The sequence below is a fragment of the Pempheris klunzingeri genome, chromosome 1, assembly GCF_042242105.1.
Source record: "Pempheris klunzingeri isolate RE-2024b chromosome 1, fPemKlu1.hap1, whole genome shotgun sequence".
In the NCBI taxonomy this organism is placed as follows: domain Eukaryota; kingdom Metazoa; phylum Chordata; class Actinopteri; order Acropomatiformes; family Pempheridae; genus Pempheris; species Pempheris klunzingeri.
This window is the reverse complement of record NC_092012.1, coordinates 12,866,864-12,886,463: the sequence shown is the minus strand read 5'-3', so window position 1 is coordinate 12,886,463 and position 19,600 is coordinate 12,866,864. Positions and strand designations below refer to the sequence as shown.

General features: G+C 40.8%; 1 protein-coding gene across 1 annotated transcript in view; it reads left to right on the top strand.

The window, feature by feature from the left end:
• Positions 1-15,605, top strand: part of mybpc3 (myosin binding protein C3) — a 31,476-nt gene extending 15,871 nt beyond the window's left edge. Inside the window, 16 exon segments of the mRNA XM_070831970.1 lie at positions 212-377; positions 458-564; positions 675-704; positions 797-936; positions 2,791-2,950; positions 3,128-3,232; positions 3,323-3,511; positions 8,039-8,173; positions 8,864-9,031; positions 9,195-9,283; positions 9,624-9,819; positions 9,933-10,072; positions 12,034-12,193; positions 12,327-12,463; positions 13,031-13,217; positions 15,160-15,605. Of these exon segments, the coding sequence (XP_070688071.1) occupies positions 212-377; positions 458-564; positions 675-704; positions 797-936; positions 2,791-2,950; positions 3,128-3,232; positions 3,323-3,511; positions 8,039-8,173; positions 8,864-9,031; positions 9,195-9,283; positions 9,624-9,819; positions 9,933-10,072; positions 12,034-12,193; positions 12,327-12,463; positions 13,031-13,217; positions 15,160-15,200 (2,150 nt within the window). The 3' untranslated portion in view covers positions 15,201-15,605.
• The last annotated feature ends 3,995 nt before the right edge of the window (positions 15,606-19,600 follow it).

Here is a 19,600-nt window from a genome sequence, read left to right as displayed (position 1 = left end):
ATAATGAACACCTCACGCTCAAACATATTATTACCACATTATCCTCACATTCTATAGCTGCATCTAATTTTTTTAACATATTATCCTCACACATCATCATATTATTGCATCTTACGTCGCCCTCTCATACAGTAGCACCTCCTCTGACGTCTGAAGGCCTGGATAGTTTCCATTATCTGCACTCTCAGACTGTGTTTTTCTGGCTGTGCAGAGAAAGAACTGGAGGTGTACCAGAGCATTGCCGACCTCACGGTGAAGGCAAAGGATCAGGCGGTTTTTAAGTGTGAGGTGTCGGATGAGAACGTGAGGGGAACATGGTACAAGAATGGCGTAGAAGTCAAGTCAGATGCCAGAATAAATATCACACATATTGGCAGGTGAGGACACTTTTACACGTGTGTTGCAAGTGCTGCATATATCCCATGACACCATGAACTAAGCAAAAATTTCTTTTTAGGAACCACAAACTGACCATTGATGATGTCAAACCAGAGGATGAGGGAGACTACACTTTTGTGCCAGATGGCTATGCTTTCAATCTTTCTGCTAAACTCAACTTCTTGGGTAATATTGACATTTTTACTCTTTACACTTTAAAATGAAAACCATTCACGGCCCAACAAATCAAATTAAACAATTTCTCACTCTGTCTTTTTTTTTTCTTGTTCTCCCAGAGGTGAAGATTGATTTCGTGCCGCGCCAAGGTACCAAAAACTTCATCTCTTGTTGGGTGCAGGCTAAACCAACAGAAAAGCAAACTGCTGTTCATTTTAACCATACCTCTCATCTTCTCAAGATCCTCCTAAGATCCACCTGGACTGTATGGGTCGCACCGCCGAGTCGACCATCTTGGTGGTAGCTGGCAACAAACTGCGTCTGGATGTCCCCATCACCGGAGACCCTGCTCCCACAGTGATCTGGACCAAAGAAGAGAAGGTAAAACAGACAAACAGACTCGTGGTATTAATTAGCCATCGTCTGACATCTACCATCTGTTCAGAGCACAGTAAGTAAGGGCTAAAATCTGATGCTTGCTGGGAAAGCCATCAAAAATATACCTGAAAGCTTCACTAATGCTGCAGAATTCAGAAAATGTTGGCATAGTTATAGTACAGGTCTAATATAATACAAGTTGAGGAGATTATGGCATTATCAGCTAACTGTTTTGAGCCTATAACTATTGAGTGGCACAAGTTAGCTGTGTAGACACACTCATGTTATGATAACTAATGCTTTTCTCCCTGCTAATACGTTTGGCTGGGGTACTAAGATGCTGATAAGTACAATGCTACTTAAAGCTTAGTTCGTTGATGCCTCCGAGCGTGCTGACCTTTGAGCTGAGGAGAAAGAGAGGCTACATGGCCTCTCTGTTCTCTTCAGCCTTTACTGCTTTGCTCTGCTCAAATGTAGGCTAGTTCTGTAAAACCCGATGGAGAGGCGAAAGGACGGCCAACATCCTCTTGGACCCTGAAGGATGGGGAAGTAAGTGTGCTTGTCCTGTCCAAATACACGCCTGTTATTCTGACTCTGAAACTCAAGTCAGTATAAATGGATCCAGTGGAGAAGTCGCAATCTACCCCGTGTACCGCTTGGGTTGTGAAAAGAGAATTTATGATGCAGCCATCGAAACACTAAAGAACTGATCTTACAATTATGTGCATTGTGTTATTCATTATAGTTATTTGCTTCTTGCCAATCTCAGAGAAAGAACAGGCTGCAGCACTATCAAGGTTAAACAAATGCAGGACAAATACATGAAAAGCTTCTCCAGTGGCTATTGCTGTACTTGTGTACTAAGAGCAACGTCAAAATCTGCATGTTGCATTACTCAGTTTCGGCGCATGTTATTAAGGTAAGAGCATGTTCTGAGTCTCCTTACAGACAGACACAGGGCAGAGGAAACTGGTCAGTGAGTATATTTTTGTGTGGCAGCTTTATAGAGTGTGTCCTTCAACCAGGACCTCCAGGTTAAAGGACAGTTTTTACCCACAAGCCATCAGACTCATCACACGATGCAATCCACTACTCCTGCCCCCCACCATAACCCACCCCCACCACATAGAAACACCCCTTTCACACACACACACACAAGTTCCTTGTGCAATAGACATTCTTTCTGTCTTTCTCACATATCTGTGTGCAATTGTATGTCATTTTTCTCCTTGGACATATTGTCTCATCTTGTGTGTGTATACTGTATAGCTACTGCTTATTTATCTCCTTTCTTTTTCTATTCATCTATATATTCTATTTAATCCTGAAGGTGAAAGGGCAAAGCAAGAAATTCATTGTGCGGTGAAACTTGTTTTTATCTGCACATATGACAATAAAACGATTTAATTGAATTGATAAACTGATGAAATCCTTGGATCACATACTCAAATACACCATTAAATAATCAGGTAAAGTAACAATGAATATTCTGAAGTTTTGCATGTGCAGTATTGGCACAGGACAGCGACTGCAGAGAAGAATTAAGAGGCCGTTGCACTGAACTACCCTTTTATTACATAACTGCCCTTTTGAGCAACTCATAAAACAGACGCTGTCCTGGACTGGTCCTGCATTTGCATGGTAACCTCTTTAAGTTATAATCAACATGTTTTGTTGGCTTTGAAAAGCATGATTTGACAAGATACTTCAAGAAACTTGGTGTGGGAAAGTGGCATGATGCAAATATGCCACTATTAAATCTGCTGTAGCAGTGTCTTTATCTGCCGTATGAGACTTACCGAAAGATAATTTACTCAGATACAGTCCACTAACTCTGCTCTGGTTCACACTGTGTAGGTCATCACAGAGGGAGATGGCAGGGTCCATGTTGAAGCTGCCAGAGGTCACTGTGTCTTCACCATCGAGGGGGCTGAGAGGCAGGACGAGGGAGTCTACTCTGTTGTGGTCCGAAACCCTGCCGGAGAGGACACTGCAGATATCAATGTGAAAGTTGTCGGTGAGACAGAGCAGTTTTTCATCATCATCAGCATGTAGACCTTAAGCCTTAACACTGCTGATTGGCACACATATACAAAGTAGCAATCAAAGCAGTAAAATCACTTCATGTAGCTACAAATATTTGATGTCAGATGGATTTGATGTCTTTGTAAAAGTGAGCAATGTTTTCCCCCAGATGTTCCCGATCCTCCCCAGGATGTCAGAATCCTCAGCGTGGGAGAGGACTCCTGTGTTGTCCAGTGGGACCCCCCTCTGTTCGACGGTGGACAGCCAGTTATTGGTAAAAACTTAACTTGAGCATCTTGCTTTATCATCCCAACGGGTCTAGTTGATAACAGCCACATAATTTGCTTCCCCTTTTAATTCTCAGGCTACGTGCTGGAGAGAAAGAAGAAGAAGAGCTACAGGTGGATGAGACTGAACTTTGACCCTTACCCTGGCACAACCTACGAAGCCAAGCGGATGATTGAAGGAGTGCCATATGAGATGCGAGTCTACGCCGTCAACAGCATTGGCATGTCCCGCCACAGTCCGGCCTCACAGCCCTTCGTGCCAGTCGGTGAGTCTTAATCAGTTAAACATGTTTATAATTTTCAGACATTTTCTCCACTGCATATTCAGTGAAAGCAGTTTATTGTTTACAAATGTTTACCATTAGAGTAAACACAAAGAACTGATTCATTTTTGTACACTCGCTACAGTGCAGCATCATGAAGATGTTGACTGATGATAAATCTGGATGAACGATGGTAGACAGTACATTTGACATGTCTGTCTGTCGATGACTCTGGGGATGCGTCACACCCGCTGTGGTCAGTCTCGGGTTTCACTCAGGTCATGGGGCTTGGTTGACTTGTGGTCATGACAGGATGGGGTCATGTTTGCTGTATGTTCGTTGTAATCCAAGAAGCATGTGGGCTGTCTGTGTACCGAAAAGGTTGCACATGCGTGATTCGCAGGTCATTTCTCAGTAATGTCATGAGAATGTTTGTGTGTGTGTGTGTGTGTGTGTGTGTATACAATACAATGTCAAATGAGGAAATAGTACATCAAAAAGTCATATAGTGTTAATTTACTTGTTAAGGAAAGGCCACTATGGTTTAACTAAAGCAGCGTTGATTATTCAATCGTCAGCTCCTCCTGTCTGAATGTCACAGTGTTGTTAATCAGGGCACTGCTTTTCATCGTGTTGGCTAAAAGAGCATTCTTGTTTGTTGTCAAAACCTGGTGTTTACATAACCCATAATGCAATTTAGCCACCAACAATTTGGTTATGCAGCAGCAGCCATTGTAGCCTAAAGCAGTCTCAAGCAGGAATGAGGAGCAGGCTACGGTGGCCCAGTGGGCTCACTGCTTTCTAACTCCACACCGATGCTGACTCAAGTGGCGTCACTTGAGGCCGTTTATTAGACTTCACACAGCTCCATCTGGAGCTACAAAAGGCTCAGAAGGCTTTTTTTTCTCCACACAGACAGTAGTGCCCACCTGCGAACAGATTGATGTGTAAAATTGATGGAGTTCCTCCTTTATGTGCTGCATATAATAGCTCCATGTCCCTTGGTGTTTGAGTGTGCCTGGATGAGTGACAGTCACCTTGGGCACTTTAAAAGCCCTATATTAATGCAGTACGCGCAGTCCAAAGAACGTTTACTCTCTCCCATAGCATTCATTGAATTGCATCCCTGAAGTATAGCATTACCCATATCACATGACCACCTGCAAACTGTTTGCCTGAAAGACGATTAAATTCTTTCTGAAACTAAGAATCAATCAACAGAGACTCTGTTATTTAGCAGTCATGTTGGGATTGAACACAGAAACATGTAGGTAAAAACAAAAGATGTTAACTTGATAATCAGACAGAATTTTCCATTTGTTTAACTTCCTTCCATATGAATTGCTGAAAAAAATATGATCTAGAGGTCTGGAGTCAGTTTAGTAAGGTTTACTGTCTCACTAGCCTGACAGAGGTTTGGATTGTGTCTTACTCTACCGCTGATTTTTTAACTACCTTTTCATTGTCCACTTGTTGATTTAAGAGGGAACATAGTTGAATCCAGATGGCCAATCGCTTGTAAGACAGCCGATTAGGAAACTATCCATGGCATCCTCCTCTATATATAATGGCCTGGAAGCACTCTGCTCTGCTGGGACCAGCTGCTTAACACAGAGGGGTTCACGCTACTGTGGAAGCTGCTCCAGAGGAAACATTGTTGTCACTGCAGCAAAGGCAGTAGTAAAGAGAATGAGCGACTGTGCGCGTGTGTGCGTGTGTGTGTGCAAGACAGAATGAGAGTATAGGTTAGAGCAAGTCATTTGGCAGAAAAAAAACACCAGCTTTCGATCAGCAGCAGGACTGCAAAACACTTTGAAAGAATGACAAAGCCCAAACTTCCAAAGACGGCTGAGAAGAAGCCAGTGGAAGAAGAGAAACCTGCAGAACCAGCAGAGGAGACACCAGCCGATGCTCCTGCAGAGGCACCTGCAGCAGAGGTACCTGCAGCGGAGGTACCTGCAGTGGAGGTACCTGCAGCGGAGGTACCTGCAGCGGAGGCACCTGCAGCGGAGGCACCTGCAGTGGTGGAAGCCAGCGAGCCAGAGCCTGAGGCATCACAGGAACCAGAACCACCAGCAGCAGCTGCCCCTGCAGAAGTAGCCCCCAGTGGGGAAGCGGCCGCTCCAGCTGAGGATGAGACACCACCAGCAGACGGTGTCCCCCCAGCAGAAAGTGGTCCCCCTGCAGAGGAGACCCCTGTGGAGCCTGCTCCTGCTGCTGAACCAGAGCCAGAGCCAGAGCCGCAACCTGTTGCTAGTAGGAATTATTCATTTTGAGATGTTGGATTATCTTGTGGGTTTTAGAAATATAAATGAGACTTAATTTTGTTAGTACGTGCATGACATTAATGGAAAATTTGGCTGCATATTCCAGCCCCTCATTTTTCAGTGGTGAACATGTTAAGCATGGTTTAGTAATCATGCTGTTGATGTTGCAAAACACGGTGATGTAGAAATTCAAGTGGAAAAAAAAAATCTGTATTTTCTTTAAAAACACATCTGAGTGCAATTTCTGCTCTGCACCTTTTGTCCAGACAACCCTGAGCTGCTTTTAAAAAAATCTTTCTACGCATATAGGAACCCTTGACCTCTGGCAGGTGTCGCTTGTACTGTATACTTAGCCTGTGTCCTGTGACATGGAGCCCTGGCTTTAGTGACATCAAGACCACAATTAAAATTCAATACCTTTCAGTCCGTCCTCATGTTGTCAACGAGTTGTTGCAGCAGCAACAACAACAACAACAACAAAATATATGGCGAGCTAAATATTACCTGGGAACAATGTTGAAATGTCTTCTCTGTGGCCATTTGGATGATTCTTCACTTGTACACTGCACCATGCACAGCTTGTTATAACATGCACTGAACGACAAAGGTTTGGCAGAGAGACCAAGCTTTGATCCAGTGTGTGTTAACTTATCTCCAAACTAGCTGCAGATTATCTTGAATCACTGCTCATGCTTGTTATTTTTGTGGGAAAACATTTCCCCATATAACACTTTACTTGTTTAAAGCCAAGCTGCATTGATCGCTCAGCTATTAAAACAAAAATTTATAAATCTGTTTATTGGTGGAGGTCACCGCTCTAGATCTGCTCAACGTTAAAAGTGAATCATTAGTACTAGTATCGGAATCTGAGTGGATCTGCTGGGAATTCTTTAAAATTTTAAAATTTCAAGCAGCTGAGTTAGTTTGTGTTAACTGAACAGACATTTAGTAATTTATGACCATTATTTATCTACATTAGCATCTTGTCTCTCCTCTTGAACCCTAAAGTTTTGAAATAGCCACAAGTAAGCTTGTCAGTGAGAGCTGAGGTCCTAAATTCTAATGCTGAACTTCAGCTACAATGTGTTGTGACATTGGTTGTCTGCTTTTGGCACTTCTGTGGTGAAAACTATGCATGGGAAGCAGCTGATGAACTAAAGACTCCAGGTCAGTCGGACAGCTCATCTTTCTCTACGTGACATGATGAGGCTTACAGCATAACAGACTATGTTGATAACTGATAACATAACCACAAATATTTAATATTGGTGTAAATATTTTTCCATTGTTATTTGAATCAGGATTATTGCCAGGATGAAGCAGTGTGTTGTTAAATTACATATACACTTTACATCATTCTTAGTTAGATAAATGAAATGTTATCTATGACTGGATTCCTGCACACCAGCTGCAGTTGAAGCAAACTGAAAATTATTTCCTTACCACATGATTACCAAAAATGATAAACAACTACAGTACTTAACATCTATACTTGCAATAACTACACATTTCAGAGTTTATGGTCAGAAACAGTAGACACCAGGTCCACAGAGCAACACACACAAACTCACTTTGGCCAGATTGCCCATGTTCCCCTGTAAATGGCTCAAAGATCAGACAAATCAGCTTTCTGCCTTGGTAACCTCATTAACTTGCCCTGATGGGATTTCTGTCAGGAGCTGCTAAAAAATGTTCATGCTGCTCATTCTGCCTTATAACAACTTGATGCAGTTTACCTCTGCGTACAGTGGTTTATTGCAGGAGGTAAATATTATATTCATCACAGTGTAGCAACAAGAGAAGAGCTGCACATCATCATTTGTGTTTATAAATGTCTTCTTCTAAACTCCCCTGCAGTGGATGATTTCTGATTGTTTCTGATGCTCTGTGTATGTGCTTCTATGTGACTGGATTTGGTTTTTTTTATCTCCGTTTTATTTATTCTGCTGTACTCACTGGAATTCTCATTCTCTTTCTTTATATGTCAGGGGCTCATGTAGATATTGTTAGTATGAAGTGGAACCTTCAAGTGAATATTAGATAATGCTGCTGCTGATAGCAAAAGCAAAGTTGTAAAGGATGATGGTAACAGCAGTGAAGCGCTGTTACAAAACTTTGTGGTGCTTTTTCTTACTTTACATTAATATTTATTGATTCCTCATCAGGTCCGTCTACTTGTTCAGTAATTCCTTCTGAATTTAATTCTAATTATTCTCTAACTGACTAACGCAGCCCATTCATCTGCCCTCTGCCTCACTCTCAGCCCCAACAAGTGAGCCCATCGGACTGTGCGTCGACGACATCAGCGACACTTCCATCTCGCTGAAGTGGCGGCGGCCGGAGAGGATTGGCTCGTCTGAACTCGAGGGTTACGGGGTTGAGTACTGCAAGGAGGGCAGTAAGTCCTGGAGCCAAACGCCTGCATGCTTTTGATAAGGAAGGTTTTTATAGAATATATCACCAATTTCCAAACAGCCCACACAGGACAGTCAGAATACCACAATCTGTTGTCAGTCAGGAAATGAATGAGAGAATCTCTGGCAGGGTGCATCTGGGGGTAGCTGAATGGTTAAGGTGCATCACATATTATGGCAGTTCATCAAAATACAGTATATACCCAACATTTGTATGCCAAACCTTTAAAGAATCCCACTATGATTACATTTACAATGTGGTCATTTTATTTGTACTTTTACTAATACAAGCAAAAAGAAATGAAAGCTGTAGCACAGAAATAAGTTTTGCTATTAATCTTAAAACTCAAGGCTGTCAGTTGTGAGTGAAATAAGTGTAAGAAGCACGAAAATGTTAATGTTTTCATCAGTTTAGATGATTATTCTGCCTCTAGGCTGCCAGCAGAGTGTTAATGATCACATTAACCTTTGTAATGACTTTTAAATCGACTTCAAATGTCTTGAATATCTTTGCTGCCATGTTACCAGGCTCCACCATACACAATAAACATGCGAACAAAACAGAGTTTCAGATTAACTTGTGCCCGTGTCTTTAACTTTGCTTTTTTTTTTTGTAGTATTTGTCGTTGAGTGAATCAAGCCATTTCAATTTGCGGTGTGTTTTCTGGTTGCAGCGGATGAATGGATACCAGCCATTCAGGGTCTAACTGAGAGGACTTCGTTGATCATCAAAGATCTCACCACTGGGGACAAGCTGAAGTTCCGCGTGCGAGCCTTCAACATGGCAGGGCCCAGTGCTCCCGCCACTCTGGCTCAACCCGTCACCATCAGAGAGATAATGCGTGAGTATTTATAGATTTGAATAGTTAGAACACCCATCCGGGCCGCAATCAGGCATGATAACCAATACAAGTCATATAGTCAAATATTTCTCCTAACTGAAACTCACTTTCTCTATTTTTTAGCCCCTGTCATGCTTCTTATTTTGTGTTTTTGCTTTCACAGAACGCCCTAAAATTTGGCTCCCCAGAAATCTCCGCCAGACTCTCATCAAGAAAGTTGGAGACACTGTCAACCTAGTGATTCCTTTCCAGGTGGGGTATACATCAGGCTAAATCAATTTTCAAATCGTAATTAAAACACCAAGATACATCACTTCATCTTCTGACAGTAAACAGTAAAATTCACAAAGACTGAGTTGGTAAAAACATACAAAACATTAAAATTAACCAGTAACTTGGGTAAAAACTTCTATCAAGCTAAATGTAATTTTGTATTGCTTGACAACCTGGGTGACGAGTATTTACATTATCATGGTAGATAATGTTTATTGGATATCTTTTAAGGGACACTGTTAATGTTTGTAATTCATAAACTGACGCTTAGCATTTAGAAATAAGACGCTTCCTTCCTTTATCTTCTCCGGTCATGCAGGGTAAGCCCAGGCCAAAGGTTACGTGGAGCAAAGACGGGGAGCCTCTCGACCCCACTTTCGCCAGTGTGAGAAACAGTGAGGTGGATACGATCCTCTTCATCCGCAAGACAGACAGAAAGCACTCTGGGAAGTATGATCTCCAGGTGCAGATTGAAAACGTGGAAGACACAGCAAGTGTCACGCTGCAGATTGTTGGTAAGCAGGACTGAACACACACAGAGCTGGCTGTGGGGATAAATATAGTCTACAGTTGAATTCCTGTGAGCCAGTTTTGCCAGTGGACAGTGAATCATGTTTCTCCTCTGTAGATCTCCCGGGGCCCCCAGAGGGTCTGAAGATCGTAGATGTCTGGGGCTTCAATGTGGCTCTCGAATGGAAGCCACCTAAAGACAACGGCAACTGTGACATAACTGGTTACACCATTCAGAAAGCTGATAAGAAGACCATGGTGAGACTTCCACACCTTCAGGTCCTTTAGTAACAAAGCTTACATCTGTTTTTATATTATATTCAAATGAAGCTGAAAACAAGCTGCAAATTAAATCATTTCACAGCACTCAGCCAGAGTTTAACAATTTATGTTCATATGACGTTAAAGGCCTTGATTGGTCAAAGAGTTTTGGACCCAGTCTGAAAAGGGTGGGTTGCAAATCTACCTGAACCCAGTGTTGATGAATTAGCTTTCAAAAAGAAAAGATCAGCAATAAATTACATTTTTTCCTGTCAGCTGCAAAATTGGACATACTGAACCACAGACCCAAGGTCGAGATCTGAAGATGCTCACCACCCTGACTACTTTGAAAGTAATCTGAACCTAACTCCTGAAAAATATGACACCCACACGTCTTCTCAGAGGACAGCAATGGTCGCTTTTTAGGTTTAACTACTGAGCTGCTGTGCAGCCATGTTTGCGCACTTCCCTTTTTATTAGCACAAATGAATGTGGGGATGAATGCTGCATGGACACAGAGGGATCTTTTAGCCTCCCTTGTGACACATATACTGTAATCAGCCAAGCACACGGTCTCCTCTGGGTCAGGAGTGATGCATTATGGGCCTGTTGGCAAGAGGTCCAACTGGCACCATCCTCCACCTTGAGCTGCCAGGAACAGTGTGGGCCAAGAATGTCCTAATCTTATCCTTGTAGCCTTGACCTGGTCTGGATTGTCTGTATAGTGACGCGCGGCCATTGTTCTCCTGCCCAGCTCGGCTGATGGTTCATGTTTCACTGCAGTCATTATTAGATCAAATTAATTTCACTTGCATGTTTTCATGGCAAGCTTGGGGATGTTGATTATCATGTTACCAATAACAATGTACTGTCTGTTAGATGTCAGAGATAACTGTTGATGAATATGATATAGTGCTAGGGGCACATTAAACTTAAATCTTTCCATATGCTTTTTCATTCTTGCACCTAAATAAATGGATTTAAACTGTGAGAATAATTAGATTTAATTTGTCGGAGTGAAAAAACAATGTCAATGTACGTGGGCTGAAATGGTTTTAAATCATTATGACTTAAATTGACTAAACATGCAAAATAAGGTCATCCACGGTAATTAATCTTTTCATCTATATCACTAATAATTTTTTATATTGTGTTTTTAACATTAAAAGATGATTTCCTTAATGACAACTCCCCACTCAGCTTACCAGCCTGCACTATTTGAATTTCTCACTTTATTATAGCTTTATTGTTTTTATACTTTTAGTTATTATAGTTTTTCCTATAGTTTTCAATTTGTTGTTACATCATCAGGTGCAGGTTTCAGGAGAGTTAATCCATCCCTCCAACCAGATACAAAAAGTGTGGTCAGGTGTAACCGTATACATGGGTGGATTACTGGGGTCCAATGGTTCAGGGGACCTTTAGCCAGAGCCAGTGTCTGTTTGAGGTCACATAATCAAAGGGATTAGTTTGTCATGTCAATAACAGAACCCTGAAAGTCCTACAGAAAAACTGAAAGAATATCGAAAACATTCACTTTGAAGATGTCACAAGAAAGAAACCATCATGATGCATTTTAAGTGAGTGTTTATGTTTGTTAATATTAGAGACGGCTTGAACGTCTCTCTTGTTGAGACACAGGTGAATTTATTTCTAGTGACTGTGGATGTTCCTGTCGTGTAAATCCTGCTGCGATGCACTTGTATTTAGTGGTGACTAACTGTGGTGTACACCAAATCACCGTTAGGTGTTTATCTGGGGTGACATCTGTTATCTTTGAAGCCATCCTCGCCAAATAATTCAGATGAAACCCTCATGTCCCGTAAGGAGGCAGCGGCATTCATTGTGTGTTTTTCCACTTGTTTATCTTCCTTTAATTTGTCTTCCTGTGCAACATAAAGTGCATGTTGAATTGGAAAAACTGAATCTGAAAAACCTTTTTTGTAATTCAAATGAAGGAGTGGTTTACAGTCTACGATCAGTACAGGCGAACCCACAGCGTCGCGTCTGACCTTATCATGGGGAATGAGTACGTCTTCCGAGTGTTTGCCATCAACCTGGTGGGTCTCAGCCCAGAGCCGTGCAACACAAAAGACAGCGTGTACATCCAGAAAACAGGTGGGCTCCGACTGCACATATGTGATCAGTAGAAAACAGTCATGGTTCTGATTATATGTCCTCCAAGTTTGGATGTTGTCATCATAAATGCAGAAAAGCAAAACTGAAGAAAAGTATCTGTCTGTTTCCTCAGGTATGGAGTACAAGCCGCCCAGCCACAAGGAACATGACTTCTCAGAGGCTCCCAAGTTCACACATCCTTTGGTGAACCGGTCTGTCATAGCAGGATACAACGCCACCCTAAGCTGCTCAGTCAGAGGCATACCAAAGGTCAGTAGGGTCATTAGATGGAAATATGCAAAAGATAATCAAATGTAATCACAGAAGCAACAATCTTGGATGTGATTGCTTTTCAATTGGATGCAGTTTTGGTAATAGCTGCATTCCTAAAATGCGTTTAAAGGAAGAATCACTTTTAGGGCTTTTTTGTTTGTGTTGGCTCCAAAGTTACGCATTAAGGGTTCGTTCTTGCCTGCTGACGTAGAAAAACAATCCAAACTCGAGGTCCACTCTAAGTCGTAGAGTGGAGAGCCAAGAATGCACTTTTCCTGCTTAAATCTTAATTCTTTTGTTATTTAAAAACACCAAAGGAAATTACTCTCAAACCAACAGACACCTATAGATCTCACACACAGACACACACACACACCCATGCCAGCCCTCTTCATGCAGACTTTGGGGATTAGTAGCGAGTAATAAACACCTTATCCTCAGTGAAACAATATCCACCAGATAAATCTGGCGATGATGATTGTTACAAACTGTGTAATTGTGAGAGTGTTTGCAGATCGTGAAAAACATCACCTGAAAACACTGTAATCTGTCCTACCTCGTTAGCCCAAAGTGACCTGGTACAAAAACAAGATGGACATCTCAAATGAAGCCAAGTACCGGATGCTCAGTAAGCAGGGAGTTCTGACGCTGGAGATCCGCAAGCCCTGCCTCTTCGATGGGGGGGTGTATATGTGCAAAGCGGTCAACGACAGCGGAGAGGACATGGTGGAGTGTAAACTGGAGGTTCGCCGTAAGTATCCCAAGTAGCGTCTTCTTCATTTCGTGCTTTGTCCGGCATCCTCCTTTTCCTCCCATTATAACCCTCCTTTTCATCCTTTGGAAATAACGACAGACCACATCAAATGAATGACAGTTCTACATGTTATAGAGAAAATATATTTTTAGCATAAATGTGGGAACATACATTTTCAACAAGTTAAATTAAAGCACCTGTTTTTCCAGCGGTGGAACTTCTGAAATGTTATTTGACGTTAAATTAGTGGTTATTTTCCAAGACGTTTTGTGGAAAGACATTTTTTTATGTTTATGACTATAGGAAAACATTTTATTCCCACGAAGACCTGCTGAATTAACAGTAAATCCAAATAAATACTGTTAAAAAAACATCTCAACACAAGCTCCAACTTACTTGTTGTTCCCAAAAGCTTTTAGTCGCATCTTGTGGCCTCATGGATGAGTTGATTGAAGGCAACCTGCAGAAACAACAAACAAGTTGCATGTTGCGCTCAGAATTTCATTTTTATCTTTTCTGTTTTCAAGTGTGAGCATTCAAGTTCAACAAATTAGTGGGACTTACTTGCTATTTGAAATTTGAAATTTATAACTTGGAGATTGGGAAGCGATAGACCTGTAAAATTAAGTGTTCCCTAATTAATTGATGCCTCATCATCTTTTAGAATATAAATAAAGCTCCTTCTAGATTATATCACAATATTCATAGTAACAACAAACACAAAGACGATGGCATATTGCCATGTGGTCAAAATCAAACCCTTAGCTTTGTTAACATGGATGTATGAATACAAACTAAGTCTTTGACTAGATTTTAAAGCCATGATCCATCTCCTCTTTTAACTCTCACAGTTCACAGTTTTGTTCCATCAAGTTTCAAACCAACCTGTGATCTTGAGGTAAACCCAACCCAACCCCCATACTTAAGAAGGATTTGTCAAATCATTTATGGTTAAAGAAACAATCTGACGCTCACATTAACCACCTCTGTACTTCTTAATGAGAATTATTAATGACTTAAATGTACTTTTCTTGCTGTAGTATAAAATGTTGAGGGTTGGGTTTAAACTAGTATCTTTATATTAACTATAGATCACATGACTACTTGTGTATGAGAGATGTCACTCATAGTGATGAACACAGACATTTCTCATCAGACTCTGTAACACCTTTCAGGTCACTGTTTTGCCTCTACCCCACTTTGAGCTGCCTGCTCAGTACCAAACGGCAGATAGATACAGTTAGCAACTATCTGGTGAACAGAGGGAAGCATTTAACTGCTAAAGAACCAGATATTTCCCTCAGGAGTTGGTGGAGACCAAAAACAGAGCTAAAAGAGAGAGTATTGCTCCATGTCTGCTAGACGCGTAAACAGGTTTGCACCGCAGTGGAAACCTAAGACATCGAACTATGCAACTCAAAACAAACAACCATACAACAAAAAATACCAGAATATAGTTATCTAAAACCACAGTCATTTCACAAATAATCATAAATCAGCTTTATAATTACACAAAAGAACATATTCAGTCTGTTTTTGAAAGAGTTAACTGAGGGAGCCTGTATTACATCCTTTGGCAGCTTTTACAGCAAAAAGCTTTTTTTTTTTTTCTCTTCAGAGAAACACTTTAGTGTGGAAAATTTGAATGTGTTCCCTCTTGACTCACAACTATTATACCACAACTGGATGATAGTATTAACTGTGATATACATGTGATATATTCTGTGAACAAGCCTGTAAACCTCCATCATCTCCTTTATGTCTCCTTTATACTTGAGCTGGTGAGTGTAATTAAGTTAACCTCTCTTCAGCAGACCAAACTTGCAAACTCTAGATGAGATCTCAATGTGGATTTATTGTATGTTGGTTATTTAATGGTTGCTTTGTGCTATCAATTGAACTTAAAGTCTTCTGTATAACTCGTGTTCCTGACTTGCAGCTCAAATTGCTAAACAAGAAAAGAAAGAGGACAAGAAGTAAGAAGTTGGAGCTGCTGACTGAAGAGAGGATCGTTTTGTCTCCGGTGACGCCTGCATGTTGACTGTTTTGCGCCATGAGAAACTCTTCACCTGCATCGCAAACTGTGGAGCCCCACATCCTTTTTCGTTTTTATACCACGTTCCTCTGCAATCATCTTTCATCTGTTTTTTTTGTTTTTGTTTTTTTTTAACCAGATAAAAACCCATTGAGATCAAGATCTCTTTCACAAGGGTGACCTGGCCAAGAGGCCAGCAGCACGTCATAAGAACAGTTACATAGAAATGACAGTACAGTTTAAAACATACAAACTCATACTGTTCATTCTCAACGTTGCATCAGCATCACGTGCAGTGCACCACTGTATTACTTAAATGAAATGGGGCTCATGCTTGAATTTGCTGTTCATTAATAGGGAAGTGTATCATTTAAAAAGTAATAGTTCATGGTCTGTCAGCCTATCCTACACTAAAGAGTAGAGATAAATGGATAATGGTGATAGTACTCAAAGAAAGAAGAAACATAGTTATGAATTAATTATGTCTCTCACTTATATCAGTGGATAGAAAAGAATGTGTAACAGTGTGGATTAGTTTGTGTGCCTACGAAGGTCAAGATAAATGCTTCAAAAACACAAGTGTGAGTGATTTCATCATACATATTCGTTATGTTATCAAGTAGTGGCTACGCTGTAGTCAATAGTAGTAGTAGTAATAGGTGGAGACCAGTTCCCCTTGTTGCCATCATATCTGTGGCAGCCGTGGTATTAAGATAACGCAAAAAAAGCCTGTCACTGATAGTCAGAAGTCCAGTGGAATGAACAAGAGTTTTAGAGGGCTTAGTTTTATTGTAACAAAGCCTTGCCAAAGCCAGAGGTGTGAGGCATGTGCACTAATGTGCACGCCACAGAGGGCTGCATGTGAAGGGCTTGAATAGCTGGGATGTCCTTTTACCGCGGAGGACATGTGTCGGTGAGGTGGAACATATGTCGGTGTTCGTCGAGCGGGAGCTGCTGTAACGTCACTCGACAGTTATTCCTTTGATGCCTTAAATGTAAATATTTCCTGTGCCCTCTCAACATGCAGCTGCAAAAGATCCAGGGAGCCTTGTACATGTCACGGGGGCCGCTATTAACACACATGACGAATGTCCAACAGCGCCTCCGTGTTTGCCAGGTGTTTTGACATGGGGCTTCACCGAAATCCACAAATTACAAGTGAAAAGGCTGCACGGCTCAAAGCTGAATAGGGCTTATCAAATTTCATGTCTGTTTCTTTATACAGTCCCAGTGGTTATTTTTCACTCATCACCAAGTTACAGCGCACTACATGAGTGAAGGGAGCCAGCAGGGGTGGACAACAGGACCTGTGGCTGGAGGTGAAAGGAAACTCCACTGAATGGCACAACTGGCCTTGGAAAGGGCTACATTTAGAGAAAAATATCGCCCCTAAAGTGGTGTTTGTGTGGGCAAATTCAACTGAAAACACTTTAACAAAATACAGTCAGCGGTTCTGTGAGGCTGCACTCTAAGCACAGTGGTGCGTTGAGCTAAATGTTAACATTAACAGTGGTAGACGCAGTCAGAACAATAACCAATAACATGGTTAAAGTCACACAGTCAAAATGTTCCTTAAGTATCAGCATCAGCATGTACTTACTAACTTATACTTAGTATTCATTACTCATTGGACAGTACTCATTCAGAGTGCTGCAAATAAATGATTCACTTGTTGATTATTTTTTTAATTAATGATCCAAATATGCAAATTGACCTGTGACTAAAGCAGTCAACTGTATAGTGGCGGAGTGAGAAATGTATTAAAGAAGTATAGAGTAAGACAGAAGTAGACAAGTACCCTAATATTGTACTTGAGTACCGTGCTTCAGTATCTTTTATGATAGTGAGTTCTGAGTAGGCATCACACATTTGGTCAGAAGAATGAAACGTCCTCAGTGATTCATTATTATTCATTCATTATCTATATCATTAATCCTTAGAGGGTTGCAGGGGAGGCCGGAGCCGTTCTCCGCTGACACATTCAATCACAGGGCTGACACATAGAGACAAACAACCATTCACATCTATGTATAATTCAGAGTCACCGGTTAACCTAACCTGCATGTCTTTGGATGGTGGGAGGAAGTTCCTGCAGTACCCGGAGAGAACCCACGTGAGCACAGGGAGAACGATCAAATGCCAGCCGGCCAGGTCCAGGTTCGAACTCAGACCCATCAGAGTGGACCTCAGATCGAGACGCTGGCTCAAGACACTTTGAGAGGAGTGGAAACACAAAAGCACAGGACCTGATGTGAAAATGTCTCCGCATGAGGCCATCGTGAAGCCTCTTTGATGACAAACTCTGCTGGGAGAAAACAAATGTGGGATTATAGTAAAAATGTTTATATTCAGGGGATCTTACCTTTGCATGAGACCTTGTTATTCTATTTTATCCCCAGTCCCCAAAATCAATCTATGCAGCAACATAAAAGTAGTAAGAAACATACTTTAACAAGGTAAAGAGTGCAATAATGTCAGATATATGATAAAATATCCGATGAGGACAATGGACACTGCTGTGTTTTAATCTTAATACAAAACTCAATAAAAATGTTTGAGTTCTTCCAATTTTATTCATTCACAATTTATAGAATTATTTTCTACTTGAACAGAATAAAACAACTTGGGGAGATCTCACATGGGAAAAACTACAAATAAGATTTAATTCCAACTGAAATTAAGTGAGATTCGGTTTATAATCCGCATTATCCTGCAAGTTTGTATATCTATAAAAAGATAAAACAAAAATGTCATAGTCTATAGTTTGGTTAAAAAAAAAAAAAAAAAAATCACAGTATACAGTACATAGATTCCTCCCACAATTTGCACTTATCTAAAATGATGACATACAATCACGTGACAACATAAAGCCAGAAGGCAAACAAAAGGATAAAAATATACAAAAACAGACTTTTCTTTTACAAAGCACTGGTGGTAGCCACTACAATTGAGGAGGTAGCTTCCTTAGTTAGCATCCCATTCTTGATTAACTTTTCTTTTCAAATAATTTACACACAAATACAAAAAACCAAGAACCAAACTACTGAAGGATTTGTACATTTTCACCAGATGGGACATCTCGACAACTCGAACAATCAACGGACATTTTGGTTGATGCAAGTATTCACACACCCAGTTGAGACAACGCCTACATGAAAACAGAACATAAAACCCAAAAGATTAAAATTAAATGGTGCATTATAAGGACACAAGCGTGTCTCGGTGGTGGAAGAAAACGTTTCCCTACATTGCCTAAATTCCTGAGCACTCACATGACGTGCACTTGTGGATACATGCTCCGAGGGTGTATCCACCTTAATGTGTACAGTCATGCTCCAGCACACTAAACATCAGTCAATCCCTCGTCACAGACGGTCTTGCTCAGGTCAGCTCTCAGGGGTTAAAAATGGAGATCTATGTTAATATACTTTACAATATAGTAATGCTCTTGATGACCTGTACAGAAAAAACAGACTGAAATGAACATAAAGTTCACTGGCTGATAATGTCACTGGGTTGAAACACTGGAGGCAGTGAATTAGTTTAAAGATAATTCCTCTTACTTTCAACATAGACGTTACTTTCCAACTTTTTGTACCACCATGCCCATTTGTTCTTGTCAAAATATTACCAAATCACTTCCCTGTCGTGCTCTCAACAGGTGCACACACTTCCCACGTGCACACAAACACCAAAAATAAAATCCTCTTAATGCATAAACACACTGCAGATACTTGTCTTTAAATATCTGTGGTTGAATAATGCTCACCCACATTCAAATTATAATGGTCCATTTCATACTTTTTGGCAAAGCTTGAACACGTTCCTGTTGACTCAGCTGGCTGCCAATCTTGTGCTGCAGAAGCTTGGAAGAAGAGGAAGAGTGGGATCATGTGTTTCACTTGGACTGCATCCGTGTGTTTAACCTTATCGCTTACTGACCAAATTATGTTTAATGATACATTTTAAAACACCCAGAAATGTGCGCCAGCTATTACTCTACTCATAGATTTAACTGGTGTGAATAATGATTTCTTTCTTTGGGATTTCCTCTTTGCTGCTTTTTGGTCGGCAAACTTCTGCAATTTATGGGGAGTAATAAAACCAAACGATAGCATATTTTTTTTCTTTGTGATGTTTTGGAAGGTATTCTCTTTCATAACCAGAGTTAAATGAGAAAAGAGACAACACTCATATCTGCATGCTGAATATGGAGCAAACAGCCAGTTATCTTAACATAGCATAAAGTAACGGGTAAATAACGTTAATCTATATTATTAATCTATACATAAAGCTCACTTATCTATACATTATATGTATATCTTGTTTGTTTAGTTCAACTTTA